At 37.1% G+C, this 21863-nt stretch overlaps 2 protein-coding genes across 4 annotated transcripts; one reads left to right on the top strand and one right to left on the bottom strand.

The window, feature by feature from the left end:
- Nucleotides 1-843: 843 nt before the first annotated feature.
- Nucleotides 844-7283, top strand: LOC115454808. 2 transcript variants are annotated; one of them, XM_037443487.1, is made up of 2 exons: nucleotides 844-980; nucleotides 2005-7283. In XM_037443487.1, the coding sequence occupies exon 2, from the start codon at nucleotides 2100-2102 to the stop codon at nucleotides 7044-7046; it is 4947 nt and encodes a 1648-aa protein (XP_037299384.1). In that variant the 5' UTR covers nucleotides 844-980; nucleotides 2005-2099; the 3' UTR covers nucleotides 7047-7283. The 2 variants fall into 2 exon arrangements, with proteins under 2 accessions (XP_037299384.1, XP_030039380.2); XM_030183520.2 differs by lacking the exon at nucleotides 844-980 and adding an exon at nucleotides 1664-1911.
- A 1530-nt stretch (nucleotides 7284-8813) lies between these two features.
- Nucleotides 8814-20772, bottom strand: LOC115454188. Of its 2 annotated transcripts, none has more exons than XM_037443551.1 (8): nucleotides 20671-20772; nucleotides 14853-15055; nucleotides 14128-14273; nucleotides 12799-12941; nucleotides 12119-12237; nucleotides 11061-11195; nucleotides 10257-10421; nucleotides 8814-9070 (listed from the first exon to the last, which is right to left on the bottom strand). In XM_037443551.1, exons 1-8 carry the CDS (start codon nucleotides 20738-20740, stop codon nucleotides 8867-8869), a joined length of 1185 nt encoding a protein of 394 aa, XP_037299448.1. In that variant the 5' UTR covers nucleotides 20741-20772; the 3' UTR covers nucleotides 8814-8866. The 2 variants fall into 2 exon arrangements, with proteins under 2 accessions (XP_037299448.1, XP_037299449.1); XM_037443552.1 differs by lacking the exon at nucleotides 20671-20772 and adding an exon at nucleotides 20445-20472.
- Between the last annotated feature and the right edge of the window lie 1091 nt (nucleotides 20773-21863).

Here is a 21863-nt window from a genome sequence, read left to right as displayed (position 1 = left end):
TGAGCACGGGCCTCCTCTACTACTGAGAGGGATCAGGCCTTAGTCCACCACGCTGGCCTAGTGCCGATTGGTAGACTTCACACACCTTCGAAATTCCTATAGAGAACTTCTCAGATGTGCAGGTTTCCTCACGATGTTTTCCTTCACCGTTAAAGCGAGAGATAAATTCACAAAGAATACACACATGATTTTAGAAAAGTCAGAGGTGTATGCCCTTGGGATTTGAACCTGCGGACATTCGTCTTGGCAGTCCGTTCCACACCCAACTAGGCTATCGCCGCCCACCCTGCACAGGGTGTTAAAACTCGCCATAGTAGCCCACGTGTATCGCGTTCCGGGATCAGCCTGTGTATATCCTGTTCCCACAAGCCGGTATGATTGTATCTATTGTCAAGGTGTATACATGTCTCGTCAGTCGACATTCTATTTGACTCCTCTCCACTTACCATCAGGTGTAGTAAGGTCACTTTGGCGTCTCCGTATATAAAAAACGGTACACGCTACCCTTCGCAATATATCTGCCTACAGTTTGATACCAATCGTGAAGCGTCACCTATAATATCAACGTTATCTAAGATATAATGATAATATGGCTTGTTAGAGACGCCCAATATTTTCATTAAAATCGATTTTTACTAAATTTTAATACGTTTCCCAAAAATATATTTACAGAAGAATTACTTTCTTAAACAATATTATTTCTGGCTATTTTAACCAGTTCGATAGGCTAGTCATATCAAATGAAGTCATCGTGCATAATAAGTACCTAACATGTAAAATTATTATTATGTTATAATTAACTATTTGACAAACGCTTTCATAATTGCGGAATCGATTCAAATCGATCACAATATTTAACCATAAATCAATTTTGCTCTTCATTCATTTACGGCTTTGCAATAATATTTGTACATATGTATTTACCTAAGTTGTTTGGGCTTCTTCGGTGTGTTAGACAATCAGTAAATGGATGAAATTAGGTAAGATTTTCTTATTTACTTAGTGGCAAGAACACAAATGTTTGACGGTTTAGGTTTAAAGTGCAATCTATCTACCGAGTTACTGAACTTTGTGAATCATCTAATAACTTGGTACGGATCGACGAAATGATTTATATTTCAAAGTTGTCAGCGGTGTTTATGTTTGTGAATAGTCGAGACGAGGGAGTAGCTCGTCTCGTCGTTTAGATGCAGTTATCAAAAACATCACAGATTCCTGTTGGTATTTTATCAACAACGCACTACGCTCATTGCAGATTGATAACGTGATATCTATTATGATTGCCGTCTGACCTATTTAGAAACAAGCAATGTACATTAACACGCTTTTTTCCTCAAACGATTAGTCATTGACCACAGAGTCTGCCCCGTAACCATGAAGGGTGCAGTCTTCGAAACGTCGGAAGAAAATAATAATATTAAAAAACGCAGTAAAATACGTAAAATAATTTATATTTAATGATTAGGCAAAGAGTCGACCAGTAGGACAAACCATATTATAATTCTCTGCGACGAACTTTCGTCGACTTCATTATGTCGCCTCGGCCATCGCGTTATTTTTCTAAAATAGTTTACACTCTACGAAGTTTTAATAAAAATTAGATGACAAAGCAGACAGTCAGAATAATGCGTAGATAAACAATCATTCCGCCTGTGACATACATATTAATACAGTGACAATAATATAACGGCAGATGGAAGATGTAGAATCAACGTATTTCATTTGCATGTTGTTTCTGGCCACCAGACACGTGTCACAACGAATTTTAAGATTTCATATTAATGACCACGCACCTACCATGAATTTCTTTTATAAACTTCCCAGTTGACAACTAGGCAGTAGGCACCTAGTTATTGTGTCCTTATATTTCTAGACCATAACCTTTCAAGTCAACTGAGTAAAAACGCGCCGGTATATGATATATATAACTTTTTATTTCATTTATAATTATGAAGTATATTATTCTTTTGTAACGTTATAAAAATATTTTTATTTCTGTTTCAGATCAATGACGACCATCAAGGTGCCTGTTCTTTTTAAATATTTTAAAATTCTGATCTACACGGAACTTACTAATTCCTTAAATTTTATAATCCGCCATGTCGGACTATAACAAGATTATTACTGATGCTAAATTACTCATAGCATTATGGGAAAACACTCCTACGAACGTAATGAGATCGAATATAAGATCCTGTATCGAAAATGGTGCAGATGTTAATGTGAAATTCCTTAACAATGGAAACAACACCCCGCTACACATAGCTGTAACAAAAGGTGATAGAGAACTAGTAAACACACTGCTCCAATATGGCGCGAGAGGAGGCATCGCGAATGATGAAGGTAAAACCGCTATACAGCTCGCGAGGGAACTTTCACGTTCCGATATTGAAGAAATACTCTTAGCATGCGAAGAATCAACTGATAAGGAAGATGCGACACCCGTAATTGAAGACGGAGTAACTTCCGCTGCTGTGTCTACATATAAAAAACGGCCCGGGACAGCAAACGTGCGCGGACAATTGTACGAGACGAAGTTACTCACACTCATCTACCTGAGAGCCACAAGATGCAGACTCGTCACACAATTCTACATGGGCACCAACGTCGACGAGATCGGAGACATGGACGACGTGTGTCTCAGACTTAAAACTATAAATGATGATTATGTCATATTCTTGCAAGCAAAGCACAAGGATAATGTCGAGAAAGGCAGAGTAGCAATTGAGGATTTGTGGCGAGCGAGTAGCGATTTTAGTTTGCTGAAATATTTTTCCAGTTATAAAAAAATACGAAACAAATTTCACCCCGATTCCGAAGACGATCTATTTCGGGGTCGATATGAAGATGTGAAGCGTTTTTATATAATGTATACTACAGTCAAAGACGAGATAGAATGTATTCATAAGAATTTAGTCCCTAACGATGAGGTGACAGACTTATTAGGAACAGGCGAATATCAAAGTATATTCCAGCTAAAGTCCAACGAACAATGCCTAGAGATATTAACCAGAGCAGTAATAATAGAACGCATAAAAAATATGGGAAAACAACTTTTTGAATTTATAAACGACAACAAACCCAATCAAATGTTATGCGATGAGAACGTACGCAAGTTCCATGTTGTGCTCGCGCGGAAGGTATTTCAAGTGTCCGAAATGAATGCAGAAGGATACCGTACCGGCAAATTCCGTGAAGAATTCTTTTCTTCAAATGAAGAACTGCTAATTATACTCAAAGAAACGTTATATGAAGAAGCTACAAAGAAAAATAGGCTAAGCAGAGATGATACTTATGTTTCAATATTCAGAGCGTCAATGCAGCCTGAAGCAAAGACAATTTCCAATCTGATAGGGAACATTCTCACATACGATAAGAATAATAATAATCTCAAAGTAAATGACGAACAAAACGAGAAATTTTCCGATTTACAATATCTGTTTGATTCTATTCAATTATCCCAATCCGATATTAATGAAGCACTTGAAATTGCGGGGCAACGAAAGCTCTGTTCCTTAACATTTAATCTTCCTGCTGCGTTTGGTAACCTAGACATGACTGTAACTGTAAATAAGAAAAGAGCTGAAAAGAGACTAGAGTTCTTGGCTAATAAGATATCCGACGTCATGAAAGAGTCAGCCGACGCGGAGGGGAATGTAGTGCTTCGTGAGGGAGTGTATGCTGCTGACAAGCGGCTGGAGCCGGGAGTGCTGGCAATCAACGGAGGTATCGCAGGCGCGGTCGGTAACCTCTTTGTTCCGGATGATGAAAATAAATTAAAATTCAACTTGGACGTCGACACGTTGGGTGAGAACGCCAAAACTATGCTCCTGAAACTAAAGGACCGACACATTGATTTACACAAGTACCGATTCATAATTGAAATTGAGGATTTCCCAAGACTCTCTTTACATGCTACGGAAAGTGAAATAAGGTTTGTAATGGACTTTTTAGACAACCTATATTTCTACACGTGTCAGGCGAAAGAATGTCAAGTAGAAGCAATAGGAGTGAAAGAACTTCAAGCGCATGAGTTCAGCGAAAGTTTAAGTAAAGCGGAATCGCAAATCAAATCTAAATCTTTGTTTCTGATAATGCATAATGAAATCCAGAAATGGTGGATGATAGATGTAATAGTCCCCTATCTGACTCGAAACACGTACAAAAATGTATTCCGTGACTTAAGAAATAAAGGAATATTCTCATTCCTGAACAATGTTTACATGAAGGAGATAAACAATGTCGACTTAGAATTTGTGCCGGACGCAGTTGAAGTGCTGTCTGTTTGTGAACGCGACACTCGCTACACGATGATGATCGTTATCCACACAGATGTGCCCGTGCTAACTTGTCACAAACTAGTGCAGTTCCTCAGAGATAAAGAAGATTACATATTTTTAGACATTGATTACCTTTGTAGAATGTCCCCAAGTGGGTTGAAAATGATAACTGAAGAACTTGCTGAAACGAATATTCGTAATATAATCATCACATGCAAAGATGTGTCTAAATATCACGACGTAATTCGTGCTTGTTGTAATAGAAATTTAATACTGGTAACTAGTAATAATAACGTTCCAATACAGGAATGCATTTTCGCGAGAGACGATAGGATCAACTTCACTGACTTAACTGATGAATCGCAACTCAAACTTCTTCAAAATAAATTCACTTTTCAGGGCATCGAAGTCACTTTTGAAGAAATATTCGATATAGGGATGAAACATTTAATCAATTCAAAGGTACTTGAAAAAATTCTAAATAAAGAATATATCACTTTGGGACAAACGCTTACGATGTCGACGTACGAAGAAATCAAAGATTATTATGTGCCAAGAATTATGCGGCGCAATGAAAAAGTTTATGGCATCAGAAATACCCAAGATGACGAATTGGACTATGCTATGCCATCTAGTTCTGAAAGTGAAGATGACCAATTGGAGCCTTACTATGAACGTTCAGATTCTGATGAAAGATTTTCACCCTCGACCCTCATTGATCATCACATTTTTAAAAGGAAGCTAAAAAAGAGGATTTACGATATTATTCTCCTCATAGACGCTCCTGGCATGGGTAAATCCACTCTGCTAACACATTTGTCACTGGAGACAAAAGAACGATATCCAAATATATGGATTCAGAGAATAAATCTGATCGATCACACAAAACAGTTTCACGAATGGCACGAGAAACAAGTAGAAGTAGACAGTGAGGAAGCTTTGAAATTCGTGTGTAAAGCAGTACTGTCTAAAGTATCGTCCCAAGGCAATGTTCGCATTTTCCATGATGTCAATTTAGAAATCGTTAACGACGAAATAAAACACATCAATCGTGACCAAGAGAGCACACTGTTGGAATTCGAGCTAAATACTTTTTTGTATTGCTTCAAAGAACGGCGAATTATATTCCTAGTCGATGGGTTCGATGAAATCTGTCCCCACTACAAAAGAGAAGTCACACAGTTATTAAAGTTTCTGGCGAGTCAGAGTACCATAAGCGACATGCCAGTAAAAGAATGTGATCAGAAACCTTCCGCGCGGTGTGTCTGGATCACCAGCCGCCCGTACAATGACTTGAGGGAAACACTGGAAACTGAATTTGGAGAGTCTTACACGCTCCAATCATTCACTTACAAAAATATTTGCATATATTTGGACAAGTACATGAGGCGGAATTTAGACCTAAATGCTTTGACTAGTGCACAGTTAAGAAATATTAACGGATTTTTCGAATACATGAAACAATTCGATTTACACTACGTTGAATCCGCAAAAGACGTTGGACTTGTTAATATACCGCTGCATAGTGTGTACGCCGCTGCGATGGAATATTTTAAAAGTGAAATAAAGCGGTCGCATGTGTGTGACGAAAACTTAGTGTACGTTAAAGAATGGGATGTCGAAATAAACAAACTGATGGCGTGGCGAACGCATCTGTACAATTACGAGAGGTTTAATGATGTCATCACGCTGTCCGGGGTGCCGCTGCACGTGTACATCGCTGTCCAATACTTTCAGAGCCAAGTCAAAGATACAACTCTCACAGACCCCGAGCAGCTCATACAGCAATGGGACCTGGACACGAATGCGTTTGCATTTTACGAGCGCTTTACAGAAATGAAATTAAAAACAATACGTTTTGAAGAAAAGAATCGTATGGACATGTATAACCCTGACGTGAAAATTACCTATGAGAAGGAGAAAAAAGATTTTTTGGACAAACACAAGAAATTGGCGTTCTACAGCGTGGGTGTCGAAGCAGTGTTCTCGCAGGACGAGTTGAATGAGATTAAAACTATCATCAAAGCGATGAAAATCGGTGAAGACAAGACGGGGCTGATAGACAGAATAGTTAACGATAGACCTAGATTTGTTCATTACACCTTCGCTGAATATTTTGCAGTGGAATTTATTGTTGATAGTCTAAAATCCACCGACGTTGATAAACAACAACGAATGATGCGTTATGTACTGGACAATATGATGGTTTGGGCAACAATGGGTATTTATAATATATTCGATCTCAAAATTAAATTAGACCCTGTGTTCACGAATGCGATGAGTTCTCCCCACATGAGTAACTTCATTTTTGAAAATTTGATTGACCAAAGCAATGCAGAACTTCCTTACCAAGTACACGAGGTCTACATGGGCAATCCGGATGACCTTATAAACACAGCCTTGGACAAAGCGTTCGAGCATGGTATGACACAGTTCGCCACGTTATTATTAAATATTCTTACTAATACAGCAGACGAGATTAGCTTTACTGATGTTATGAGTTACATAAAAAAGGGGCCGCTCTTTAAGAAACTTATAGTTTCGAACCGTGATGATCTTGTGGGTAAAATATTGGATTTTATAAGGAGATTTGATCGTTCAAGAATCGATGATATATTTCCATATTCATGTTTTGATAACCATGTACATTCTCAAAGCTCTAACGAGGAATTTATCGAAGCTTACCATCAAAAATTATTCGAAGAGCAACAATTCAAAATTATGTCCGCTCGGCGGAATAGGCATATGAGTATTGATCGGTATTAGTTTCCTGTATCCGCTCGGTGTAAAAATTGTTCGTTAACCACGTGCGGGCTTCTGATTAGGTATTATAAGTGACAGGTTCCTCGTAGACTTGTGTACGGTGTCACGTACATTTTTATTGTATACTATTTAAAATGGACTGCCTCGGTGGCGTAGTTGTATTGCACGTCCGGTACAATAGCGCTCTGAGGTCCTGGGTTCGAATCCCGGGACGGGCAAAGTGATATTTGGGTTTTTCTGCTCAGTATCAGCCCGGAGTCTGGAATTTGTGCCCGATATGGCGATAGGCTCGCCCCCTATCACATCATGGGACGGAACATACTTGGCGAAAAGTGGGTGCCCTAGTTGCGCCTCTGCATACCCCTTCGGGGATAAAATGCGTGATGTTATGTATGTATATGTATGTATGTACTATTTAAAATCAGCACTTTTTTCTATTTTTCGATAAAAACTTTCGCCTTTCAACCGCCGATCTGATTCCGTTCAGTTTCATCAAACACACGACCAAACATAATATTGGCTCCTGGCTAGCTTACTTGCTTGTTGCTCAGTGCTCATTTAAATAATATAAAAAAACTCTTCCATTTTTTATTCTTTTTCTAGTAGAAATAAGTATAAATTGTAATATTTTAAATAAATTTATATTTTTTAAAAAACAATGTGTTTTGTTTTGGATGCCCTAGCTTAGCGGTCACTGAAAATTTAGACGACACTCTTAAACTCTATAAATAAACATGTGATATCAATTATTTTATCAAACCCAACTACGCTGTGAAAAGGGTAGTAGATACTAAATCGGTAAATCCATTATAAAAACGAACAAATTCTAGTGCCGCTCTCATATATTATGCTCCCAAAAAATTGCAATCAAAATGAATGCGAAATTGACTTTCTAATACAGTAAGGGTCCGTTCAAGTATTAAGTTAGCATAAATTTAATATTTTTAACCCCCCTGCCCCACTTGCAAGTAAAAGTAAGTAAAGTAAAGTTCTCACCCCCATTGCCCATACTTACTCTTTAATCTTATAATTTTTCTATTTTATCAAAAAACTAGCTTTTGCTCGCGGCTTCGCCCGCGTGAAGGAGGTTCCGGGATAAAAGTCCGCTGTATGATAAAAGTCTTGCTACATATTTTCCCGGTACTGATAGGTTCAAACAAATTTTATCCCCATGGGGGTTGAATTTATCAAAATCCTATTTAAGCGAACGTCGTCATCATAGTAGCTCCAATCTTTAATTTCAGTTCAATCAGTTGAAAATCTAAGAAGATTTATACAATCTTTCATCCCCTATTTTATCCCCTTCGGGGATAAAATTAATCAAATCCTTTCTTAGCGGATGCCTACGTCATAACATCTACCTGCATGCCAAATTTCAGCCCGATCCGTCCAGTGGTTTGGACTGTGCGTTGATAGATCACTGTCAGTCAGTCACCTTTGAGTTATATATATTTAGATAATTACATGAATATTGCTGACGTAATCACAGATCCGACCTCAACCCTATGTTATTGAAAATAATCAAACCATAAACACCCCCACCCCTCGAGCTTACGGAATAATTGAATAGCCTTATACAAATCCACGTTGTAATGAAAGATATGTATAAATAATAAGGATAATGGGAAACTCTTATCAAATTATTGCATTGTCATCGGTCCTTGATACGTGTGTAAAGTTTCAAATTAATCAGATTTCTGGAAATTGGTGAAAATTGAGCTCAAAGATTCCCTTACATACATACATACAACCCAAGCTAATAAAAGCGTGTTAAAAAAAAATAGTTTATTTGAGTTCATTTCAAAAACATCTAAGCATTTTGTCTAATTGAGACTTGGCAAGTAGTCCACGACCTGCTGGAACTCATGGTAGAGGCAACAGAAGCTCTCACGACTCTTCTTCCAATGCAGCCAGTGGCCGAGTCCGCAGATATCCTCGCAGAAACGCAACGAGTCCATGATGGTGCTGTTGTATGACGAGTTGATGGTCACGTACGCCACCGTGGGTCTACCCTGCTCCTGGACCACCTGCACAGATTTGAGACTTCACATACATACATATCCATTGTTGAACATGGGCCTCCCACAGGGCCGTAGCTAGACTGAATTAAAGGTAGGGCAGCAGTGGTTACAGCTAGGGCGGAAGTAAAAATGTTACTAGATCTGATCTGCTCAATCGATTTTTGGCTTTCTTGACTTGTAAACGTGAATGAGACAGGTTAATACTTACATAATTGTTGGGGTAATATAAAGAGTGTAACAAAATTCCTTTAAATCTTGAAAGAGGGTTCTCTTACTATGGAACCAACTTCCAAATCGTGAAATAAAAAACCTGCTGGTCCATATATTTTGATTGATTAGTTATGTATATGTTTAATCTTGTTGATTATTAAGGTAGGGCATTAGTATTTTAAGGTAGGGCATTGCCCCACAATGCCCCCCCACCCTAGCTATGGCCCTGGCCTCCCACAAAGATTTTCAGATCGACTTATTGGAAACGGCCCGCATCCAACGACCTCCTACAAATTTTATGAGGTCATCTGTCCATCTCAGGGGTGAATCTCCACGCTGCACTTGCCAGTTCGTGGCAAGGAATACTTTAGGTTTTTTTGTTACTTTGAATGAGAAGACGAGCTTGTCGTTCGCGTGATGGTAAGCGATACGACCGCCCATGAGCAGTAGAAACACCATCCAACACCTTAAATAACAAAGTATTTTTTGGTATTCCACTGCGCTCGCCATACTGAGACATGGCAGGGCCGCCTTATACAAACACACCGCATATTCGAGTGAGTACGCACTGCCACTATACTGAAGGCAGCCCACTACCGGGTTACGAACCTCAACTCAGGACGGCCACTGGGAGAGCATCAGAAATGAACGATCCGATACGCGCAGTCGTACCGACAATCCTAACTATTATTACTGTATTCGTCGGCATGCGGGCCGAGACTATGAGAAGGGTCGGCGGGATGGGGAAGACGGAACTGCGGTCTTCTTGAGTGTAGGAGCTTTAGATTCTCGTACGTACTTGAATAGCCAGAGTTATATCGTCCTCTGGATCTGTTAAGACTGAACCGTCTCCATTTGGCGCGGTTGAATGGAGAGTAAATTGAGTTTGATCAACTTATTCGGATGATTGATCGCCCGATCGAAGTAGCGTCTGCTGACCATATGACAGACCGCTGCAGGAAGTCCATTACAAATACTGTACCTTGTAGAAATACATGGGCACCGGCACGACATAGTTGTTGTTCTGATCTGTGTGTAAATACATCTCTCTGTCCACGCCGTGTTGGTCGGGCAGCGTGAGGATGCCGTGGGTGCCTGTGACCACCCGGACAGGCGACCCCAGCCGGCCCACATGCCGCCGCAGGCTCTGGAACACAAATCAATATCTTCAAGAAATCATGTCAGCACACCAGTAGTGTAGTATTGTTACGAGGGGGTCAAAATGCGTAGAATAAAACCTTACAACCAAACATAAACTTAAAAGATTTCTAAGAGGAGTGGGGAGCGCCAAAGGCTCTAGGCTGATGCCATGGACACACAATCGGGAGCTATGATAGGGCGCCGTAAAAAAAGTGCGCGAAATTTTTTCGTCTCCCGGATAACTCGTCCAGTTTCTTAGAAATATATGGATAGGTCCCGGGCCATAGAAGCCCAAGCTACGCCGGTACAGAACATGACATTATTCCTCTTTATGGGCTGGAAGAGTTATCACACCTCGCTAGTGTTAGTGTAAACGTGTGATTTTGTAACCTGGCAACACTGTTCGTTGTCACTTTGAAAATAAACATGGCGTTTTTTTATACTGAAGAAATAAAATGTAAAGAGTTAAACAATATGCGATATGCTTATTCTTTGTTTGCTGTCTAGAAAAACTTAATAACATAAGGTTATTGTCATTTAGACACAATTCATTCGTGACAGAAAAAAGTCAAAATCCGCGGCCATCTTGCAATAAACTTTTGCATAAGTAATGGCAGCGTGAGTGGTGAGAAAGGGCCGGACTTACGTCCTCGAGCGCGGCCCAGGGCCCCGCGTTGTTCCGCTGCCACTGCGGCGCGGTGTTCACGTACTGGAACGTGGCGCGCAGCTCCGCCAGCAGCGTGAAGTCGGCGCGGGGGGCCAGGTGCCCCCGCGACAGGAACTGAAATATTATTGTATGACTTACTGATACCATCATTAATGACAGAATTATAACCTGAGCTTAATAACTTTTCTTTATTTGGAAGAAGTTTATATATACACTTACAAAAAACATAATGCTACTGATACAATGTAATAAAACAAATTATTTTGGACTGTTTGTTCCAACACTGGTACTTAAAGTAGGATTAAAGTTGTGTTCTGGGTTCCTCGTCATTCATGTATAAACTTAGTGGGTGTTCGTGCGTGTTGACGTTTTTTATTTGTTACAAAGATAAAGATATATTTATTCTGCAAATATAGGTGAATAACGATGACCAAACATGAGATTCTTCAAAGCAACCATATTTAACCAAAAGATGGTATGCAAAATTACAATTTCTTCAAGAGTATAACATAAAAAAAAATCGAAGTATTTATGTCAAGCATACACTATAAATAATATCATTGTCAAATCCTATGTCGGTATTATATAAGAAAATTAGAAAAAAAATCAATTTCTACTCAGTAGGTATTCGGTTACCTATATAATAATAATAATATCAGGCCTGTATTATATACTTGCCCACTGCTGAGCACGGGCCTCCTCTACTACTGAGAGGGATTAGGCCTTAGTCCACCACGCTGACCTAGTGTGGATTGGTAGACTTCACACACCTTCGAAATTCTTATAGAGAACTTCTCAGATGTGCAGGTTTCCTCACGATGTTTTCCTTCACCGTTAAAGCGCACGATAAATTCACAAAAAATACACACATGATTTTTTAGAAAAGTCAGAAGTATGTGCCCTTGGGATTTGAACCTGCGGACATTCGTCTCGGCAGTCCGTTCCACACCCAACTAGGCTATCGCCGCTTTTTTTACCTATATAGTATATACCTAATAAATATATACGTATTAAATAATATGAGAATTATTTATCACCTGCCGATTATGGAAGTATTTTTTGTGTTCGTTTGCGCCTAATATGGCGTCAAATGTCGCTTTCTGATTTTCCAGCTTATAAATACTGCTCATAGACACAGTCTTGAACAGTCCCCCTTCTGTAAAAAGGAAATTCCATTGTGCGAAGGATATCGCAAGGAAGTAAGACAAGCAGACGCGGATCCAGGACTGAGATGGGGGGCAATGGGCCACAGCCATCGAAAAGAATCTGTTTAATAATATAAGTCATGCACCTTAAATATAAGGTTTGATTATGTTTAAAGAGTTTTATTATATTTAAAAGTGAATTAGAGCATTTCTTAAAAAGTAAGTAGAAATATTTTTACGATTTCGAACCTTAAACATACTCAAACCTTTAATGGTCGTGTCTTTTGATTCTCGTAAGCAATACAAAGAATTCGAATTTAAAAAAATTCTTTGCATAAATTGCCCATTTTTTCTCAACTGTACATATTATTATATTTTACATATTATATTCAGATCTTAATATCTTCAAAAATAATGTCGGTGTCCTAAAAATGATATCTTGTAGCTAAAGTGGTTAGAGAAGCTGCCCTATCTGCCTCATCACAAAATCCAAGCTAGATAGTTTTATCTGACATTACAAAATCAGTCCTAAGTGTAAAGAAATAAGATTCATGTCGCATTTAAGCGCTTACCTTTAAAATAAGGTCGACTGTCTCGTTGCGTATATATGTTTAATGGAGATATCACATGTCTGACGAAATATGTCGTCATAAGAACGTCGTTAAAGCAGGCGTCGTACAAACTATAGAACTTATCTATAATTTCATACCCAACCCTGGAAATATAAAGAAACTCTTGAACCATTCATAAAATAAAATAAAACTGTAGGTAAATTTAATTTTATTGCTTTGGACGACGAGACGAGCTTGCCGTTCGCCTGATGGTTGGCGATACGATCGCCCATAAACAGTAGAAACACCATCCAACACATTGAATTACAAAGTATTGTTTGGTATTCCACTGCGCTCGTCATCCTGAGACATGAGATGTTAACTTTTATTATGTATATTAAGTAGGTGTCAACATTAACTATTATAGTTAATAAATAAAACCTAAATACATAGGTACCTTTTTTAATCTTAATTGGTTAATAAAAATTGTTTTTTATGTGCTAACAAATCCCAGAGAAACATGTTTCTATACGTCATTTCGAATCGTACGAGTTATCCCTCATATATTTAGGACCTTATGGATGGACTATCCGAGGGTAACTGCTACCCGAACTAGTTCAATATTGGCGGTTTCTAAATACAGTTTATTTTATAGGTTGAAATAAATTAGGTGTTTATTTACAAAAGCAACAAATGAGGCGGTAATTTTATTTTAACACTAGTGACCCGACGAAATTTTGACCGCCATATTTTTTCTTCTGTCTCATTCGCGCACTCAATTTTCTGAGATTTTTAAATATTTGCTATTATTTTTTAAATACCAAATTTCTTTCCTGACAATAACGAACAAATAATAGAAAGATTTATCCAATTTAGTGCAGTTGTTTGGAAGTTATGCGCGTACAAACATTTCGGTGATTCATTTTTATTTATATAGATTAAATATATGAACGCAAGAGCGTGCGCGTGGATTATCACAAGATTTCATATCATTTAAAAGGACGAGTGTAAATAAAACCGTATTTAATGAGTCTGAAGCATTGACGTATATTCTATAGACACGAACATCCATATAAACTAATTGTTCAAAATCTGGAGTTAGAACTAAAGTTCGCTGCAGCCGCAGAACAAAAAACGTCGCCTAACCAAACTTTTAAAACATGCAGCGCTAAAACGCTTTAAATAGCCGTCAATATTGACACCATACTAAAATCAGTTTGAATGGATTGCAGTTCAATTCAGTTCAACACAGTGAGTGTTCGGAACGCCACATCTAGTACGTAGTACATATATATCAATGGCTTGAAGAGTGAATTTATGCCTTCAATCGACGCATTCGCAGAGTCTCACCCATAAATGTTGTACAGGCCGCCTTTGCCGCATTTCTCTTTGGTTCTTTTCACAGAAACAGTGCTTGCGCTATAACATGAGATATTTTGGAAAGGCACACTTGTTTCTTCCAATTTAAACTGGTGGCCGCTCAAACACGCTGCCTCCTGGAATAGGTTATTGAAATAGCTATTAGGTTTCCTGTTAATTTTTTTCCTTAAGTCGGCAACTGAAGCCAAAGACACACAGCCGTTTTGATAAACGATTACAATCTAAATCTTTAATCCGATTTCGAAAATAAACTAATTAAAATAACCCATTTGTAACAAAAAGTCTTTGTTCTGATTGGTTCGTATTTGAGATGGAGCCAAAAAAATTATTTGGTTTTTTTATTAAAAATAGCGGTTAGACTTTCCTCAAGCATAGGTAAGTGCTGTAGAGGCCATTCAGTTATATTCGCTACCGAGTGCCTCTTGTGCGGGAGACAACAAACAATTAGAACCAATTCGCACGTAATAATAATGCTTTTAATTTAATACGGTACAATACAAATAAAGATACTTAGGGTGACCTTATCTGTGCCGCCCTTATTTTAAATTATGCCATTCCAAGGCCGCAACCTATACAGCCGATTGTCCAACATTGGCACCAAGGAAGCATGTGGGCCAGTTCCTGATGCATTAGACGAATTCCGCTTGTAGCAGACTAAAAAAAAGACGCATTCGTTTCACGATTTTAAAACTTACGACAACACTTGGCTTTTTGATTTTGGTTCCATTGCCATATCTAATGACGACGTGATTTCTGTGGCCGGGGCAAGCGACGAGAACTTTCTCTGTGCTTTGGAAAACAATGGTACCATTGGGTCCGTTCGGTTCTAAATAACCTCCATCCCTTATGTACATTGGTGGGGGATGTCCGAAGTCTTCTCGGAGACTTAAAACGCAATCTGAAACAAAATAGGCTTTTATTACACAGCGAAAAACTTAGACAATATATATGTAATGATATGTAAATGTTATTTATATATCATATTTTATTCTTAATAAAATTTCATTAATAATTTAATGTTAGATGATAAATAGACTCATATGAACGTTGAGTATGTCCGTTACAAATATAAATGCTAGCTAAAGAGGTTATACAAATATTGTTAATTTCAATGTAAGTGTTTATATTGTTGACATGCCTTATAAATAAATAAGTATATAAGGTCAGGTGGGGCAAGTGCGCCTACCCTAAAAAAATCGAGAACTATTGATGTTATACAATTACCGCAATCTTACATCTATGCCACTAACTGAAATACAGTTCTACTAAAAAACATAAATGGCTATGTTCATTTTAATACGATTTATTCGCCATTTAATTTTAAGTGTCATTTAGACCTGTAAACCGAGATGACCCCGTGAAAGATAACATTAAATATTTCAAGATATTTAACATATTTCTGTAAACCAGTAAGGTGAATACATAGTTTAAACCTTTTATTTTAACTTCCTGCTTGAATTTTATTTATATATACTAAAATAAAGGATTTTTTAGCAATGCGAAAAAATGTACCTAAAAATTGTCGAGTAGGGCAAGTGCGCCACAGTTAATAGTCGTATGGCGCACTTGGCCCTGATCCATATATAACCAACCTTTTTTGAGAATAAGTTTTACTAATATGAATTATTATTATTAAAATGTTTTACTTAACAGCAGATTTTTTTGTCGTCAAGGTATTTTGTTTTGAGCCGACTTAAATAAAAGGGCGTATTAGTTAATTCGTTTTTACAAAAGAAAAACTGAAATACCTTGGTCTAGAGCAACTTTACGTGAATAGGTTGCAGCTGTTCGATCAGGCACGTTATCTGGATATAATGCAGCTAAAACATATCAAATGTCATAAGGCCAAATTCTAAGTAATTGAGTTATAACGCATTCAAAATTGTTAATTCCTACATTTTTGTATGTTTTTTTTTAGTTTTAAAAAATAAAATGGATTTTATATTAGGGCTATCATTTTTTTATTCCAACATATCCGCACACAAAACTCTAACATAGCAAAAAATTATATATCGAAAAAAAATCTAAAATGTTTTCAAGCCCCGATTTACATATATATGGCGCACTTACCCCGAATTTGATTTGACAGCCATAGTTTGTTATAATATTGAGTGATTAAAAATTATCCAAGAGCAATGCGAGTAAAACTTGTTTCTCTATGGACTAAAGTGAGTGTTTTCTTTATAATGTTTCATATTAGCGTTTTTTTTTACACAGGCGCACTTACCCCATTTCCGGAGGCAAGTGCGCCTACTACCATTTTTTACTTTGAGCAAAATATTATTAATTTATGGTCCGATTTCCTTGAATGGCTATAGGTTGTTATCACAAAATACCAAATATTCTTAAATTAATAAAATTACATTCTTAAGTCAGCACAAAAATAAATTATTTTGCATTGAATCCAGCTATGAAAATTTTATGGCGCACTTCCCCCGACTGACCTTATATCCTACCACCAGCAAAAGTGTGACAAAGGTAGGTGAATTAATTTAAATAAATGAAATATCTAAAGGAATGTTTCAGTGAAAGCTATTATTTTGCGGTACCCCATTGCCGCCTAACATGGGGCGAAGAAAGGTACCACGGGGTTTAGATCAGTGGACTGGCCTTCGAAATTATGCAGGCGTCAGTATCGAAGGTATGACAGGAACCAAATGTTAATTACCACGAGACGATGAAGATTTATGGTTAAAATAATTGTATGACATTCTGTAAGTGTATCTGACTAAAGTCATGATTATACTAGGTCATATGTGTTGATGATTATGGGGAAATACCTTATTACAAAGTACTGTTTTTTGTAAATAATTCAACATTTTGTTTATTTTAAACTCGACCATAATGGCGGAAAATCCGTCATGGATAATAGTGACTCATTCCTGGTCACGTTTCGGGGCTCGTATGGGTAGTTACTGTATAGAAACATTGTGGTTGAAAATGATCTTTAGCACTGTAATCATAGCGTTCAGTTTACTGGCAATATTTTGTAAAAATCATACTTCTGAAAGTATGATCATAAAATTCCTGCGAATTAGTACCCCAAATACTCAAATTTCAGACCTATCATTCAGACGTTAAGATCGACAATAATGTCTCAAAATAGTAAGCAAAGACAGATCCATTCAGTTTAGTTCCCAGTGCTGTTAAGGCCTTATTTATACCAAATCTATGAAAACAAAGAATATTCATACGATTTACCTTATCACTCGAGTAAAGGAATACCGGTATCTATCATATCATGTTATGCTACATTATTATCATTATTTACTACAGTCCACAACAGATTAATGCGCGAAATATTTTTATAACCAAAAATATTTATAAAATTTTATCCACTTATTAATTGCCTTTTGATGACAAAACCTACGGGGTAAGTGCACCTACCCTAAAAAAATCGAGAACTATTGATGTTATACAATTACCGCAATCTTACATCTATGCCACTAACTGAAATACAGTTCCACTAAAAAACATAAATGGCTATGTTCATTTTAATACGATTTATTGGCCATTTAATTTTAAGTGTCATTTAGACCTGTAAACCGAGATGACCCCGTGAAAGATAACATTAAATATTTCAAGATATTTAACATATTTCTGTAAACCAGTAAGGTGAATACATAGTTTAAACCTTTTATTTTAACTTCCTGCCTGAATTTTATTTATATATACTAAAATATAGGATGTTTTAGCAATGCGAAAAAATGTACCTAAAAATTGTCGAGTAGGGCAAGTGCGCCACAGTTAGTAGTTGTATGGCGCACTTGCCCCTGATCCATATATAACCAACCTTTTTTGAGAATAAGTTTTACTAATATGAATTATTATTATTAAAATATTATACTTAACAGCAGAATTTTTTGTACTCAAGGTATTTTGTTTTGAGCCGACTTAAATAAAAGGGCGTATAAGTTAATTCGTTTTTACAAAAGAAAAACTGAAATACCTTGGTCTAGAGCAACTTTACGTGAATAGGTTGCAACTGTTCGATCAGGCACGTTATCTGGATATAATGCAGCTAAAACATATCAAATGTCATAAGGCCAAATTCTAAATAATTGAGTTATAACGCATTCCAAATTGTTATTTCCTACATTTTTGTATGTTTTTTTTAGTTTTTAGAAATAAAATAGATTTTATATTAGGGCTACCATTTTTTTATTCCAACATATCCGCACATAAAACTCTAACATAACAAAAAATTATATATCAAAAAGAATTCTAAAATGTTTGCAAGCCCTGATTTAGATATATATGGCGCACTTACCCCGAATTTGATTTGACAGCCATAATTTGTTATAATATTGAGTGATTAAAAATTATCCAAGAGCAATGCGAGTAAAACTTATTTCTCTATGGACTAAAGTGAGTGTTTTCTTGATAATGTTTCATATTGGCGTTTTTTTTTACACAGGCGCACTTACCCCATTTCCAGAGGCAAGTGCGCCTACTACCATTTTTTTTACTTTGAGCAAAATATTATTAATTTATGGTCCGATTTCCTTGAATGGCTATAGGTTGTTATCACAAAATACCAAATATTCTTAAATTAATAAAATTACATTCTTAAGTCAGCACAAAAAGAAATTATTTTGTATTGAATCCAGCTATGAAAATTTTATGGCGCACTTCCCCCGAGTGACCTTAATATAAACCTTTTAACAAAAAAAAATTACCGCCTTCAATAACCCCTAAAACCAAAAAAGTATTAAAAATAACCTACCTAACTATTAGTTACCAATTTTAGAGTCGGTTGCTAATTAAAATTAAACTCCCCAGAGGAAATTCTTGTGAGCTTGGTCTCCACACTGAATGCACGCCTATGTACAGGAAGACGTTTGTCGCTGCCCTAGGCACACAGTAAAATGGGTGTACCTCATTGCGAACATTAAGCACACTGCGAACATTTCGTCACCGTCTCCACTCCGCGCATCCTTAAGAGGGTCCTTTCCCCACACTACTGGTGGTAGGTCTCTCTTATGAGAGTCCGCCTGGGTAGCTTCAAACGCAGTGTCTATTTCTGCCACCAAGCAGCAGTGTGTAGTCACTGTTGAGTTCCTTCAAGGACATTGTAGCCAGTGTAATTACTGGACGAAATAAAACGTAATTCATGTCTCAGAATGACGAGCGCAGTGGAATACCAAACAATACATTGTAATTTAGTTGTTGGATGTTTTTTCAGGGCGGTCGTATAGTTTACCATCAGGCGAACGGCAAGTTCGTCTCGAAATTAAAGAAAAAAAAATCTCAAATTATTCCCTGTCAACTTTCCTCCAGGCCCTTGAAGTCACCAAACTGGGCGATTCCAGTATACCATTCATAGGTTTCCCCCGGTATTAACTGCAGGGTCCCTTACAAGGAAAATAAATAAAATAAAACATTGTTTCCCTATATTTGTTAACGTATTTATTTTAGGTAACTATTTTAATTAGTCACGGACTTCAAAATTGGTAACATTTATAGGTAATGTTAAATTATTTGTTAGTTTTGTCCGGGTTCGGTCTCTTAACGCGAGAACGCTTGGGTTATAATACTATTAGTTAGTTAAAATAAAATTAAGCAACAACATTTTATTTTTAACTTTTTAGAGTTATTTTGTGTCGAAGATTATTATGCCTTCCTATGTATTCATAGTTGCACGGGCGAGTTAGCAGTCAACGTTACGATGTCATTTTCAATTTATTAATCTTTTCGCATTAGTTCACCTATTGCCATCAAGCAGTAAAGATTATAATATATAAATATAATAATATCAGCCCTAAATTATATACTGTCCCACTGTTGGACACGGGGCCTCCTCTACTAATGAGAGGGATTAGGCCTTAGTCCACCACGCTGGCTTAGTGCGGATTGGTAGACTTCACACACCCTCGAAATTCCTATAGAAAACTCCTCAGATATGCAGGTTTCCTCACGATGTTTTCGTTCACCGTTCAAGAAAGCGATAATTCACAAAAAAAACACACACACATAATTGGGATTTGAACCTGCAGACATTCGTCTCGGCAGTCCGTTCCACAACCAACTAGGCTATCGCCGCTTTTAATTAATTTAAATAATAAATCTTTGTGATATAACAACGCAATCATCTTAGTATATTTTCAAATCAAACACAACAATAAAACAATGGACGTTGCCTCCTTCATGCATTAATTAAAAACGGCTAAACAGATTATAATGCAGGTTTTGAAATCGTTTATATTAAATCCAAACTCCAGAACAGTGAACGTTGGTCAAAAAACTATGCATATTAACCACAATTTAAATTTTCTATTAGTTCTTACTTCTTTGAAACATCACACAAGCATTGAACAACAGTAGGTGCAAAAATAAACATTACGGAACAAGTATCATCTAGTTAAGTTTACAATTAATACTAATAAAACGTAAAAAGCATGTACGTAATAAAATCTTAGAATAAATAGCACCAAAATAAACTCAAAGTAGCTGTTTATAGTTAGAGTACAATATCAATGCGTACACGTGCGCAAAACGAAAATATTTGCTCACTTCCATCGGCTTCGTCTATTTTCCCAAATATTCCGAGGAAAAACAGCGCGAACCGTTTCCAGATGGCCATGACTACGCGACCAGCCTCGCGCGCGCTCCACGCAAACTGATTTTACGAATTCAGAACTCGTAGCCTCTACTACTTGCTTTACTCACTCACTTCTCACCTCTTATACAAAACATACACCACGCATTTATCATCGAAGAGATATTTAGAGGCGCAAACAAGATACCTACTTTTCGCCAAGTGTGTTCAGCCCCATAATGTGATAGGGGGCGAGCCTATCGCCATATCGGTAACAATTTCCAGATTCTGGGTTGATACTGACGAGAAAAAACCAAATATCACTTTGTTCATCCCGATATTCGAACCCAGGACGTCAGAGCGCTGCCGTATCGCGCGTGCAGTACAACTACGCCACCGAAGCAGTCTTATATTACCAAATCAAATCTAAATTAATCTAAAAGATCAGGCGATATATCAAACCAATAACCTAAGCGCTCGAATGTGGCATAAAAGCGTCATAAATGTTCGTTTCGTTTCATTCTGATTGGTTAAGATACAAACATGTGACTCACGCATTCTTCTTTCGACCAATCACAAGTAAAACGACACGGAACTTCTTCTCGTTTTTATATTACTTAATTTACATTGATACATTATCTTAATTTCTTATATGATATTCTGAAAAGGAGGTAAGTACTAGATATGCTTAGAACAGAGACAGAATAGTAAGTTACCTCTTTCAAGACAGTCATAGTTTTGTTGTTTTCTTTACAAAATGATGCCCATTGATTAGAAGTGGAATGGACTGCGACGAATGTGCACAGGTTCAAAACTCAAGGCAACACCTTTGACTTTTCTAAAATGTGTGTATTGTTTGTGTATTATCGCTTGTTCAGTGAGGGCAAACATCGTTACGAATCCTGCATATATGAGAAGTTTCCTATAAGGATTTTGGGGATACGTGATTGATATCTCGTGATAAAAATAGTAACTTATGTTTAGGAAATGAATAGTATTCTATAGTTACGAATTTCTAAACTTGCGAGTTTTATTTGCTGGAAATATTTTTAGCACAGGGTAGAAGATACATTGTTCCATTAACGAAGTCATTTAATTATCATTAACAAATGCGTTTCATATTTGTATACTTAAAGAAACTAATCCATGTCAGTTGTAATTTCTAACT

Source organism: Manduca sexta, chromosome 26, assembly GCF_014839805.1.
Source record: "Manduca sexta isolate Smith_Timp_Sample1 chromosome 26, JHU_Msex_v1.0, whole genome shotgun sequence".
Classification (NCBI taxonomy): Eukaryota; Metazoa; Arthropoda; class Insecta; order Lepidoptera; family Sphingidae; genus Manduca; species Manduca sexta.
Note: the sequence above shows the minus strand (reverse complement) of the source record. Positions and strands in the feature narration are given on the sequence as shown.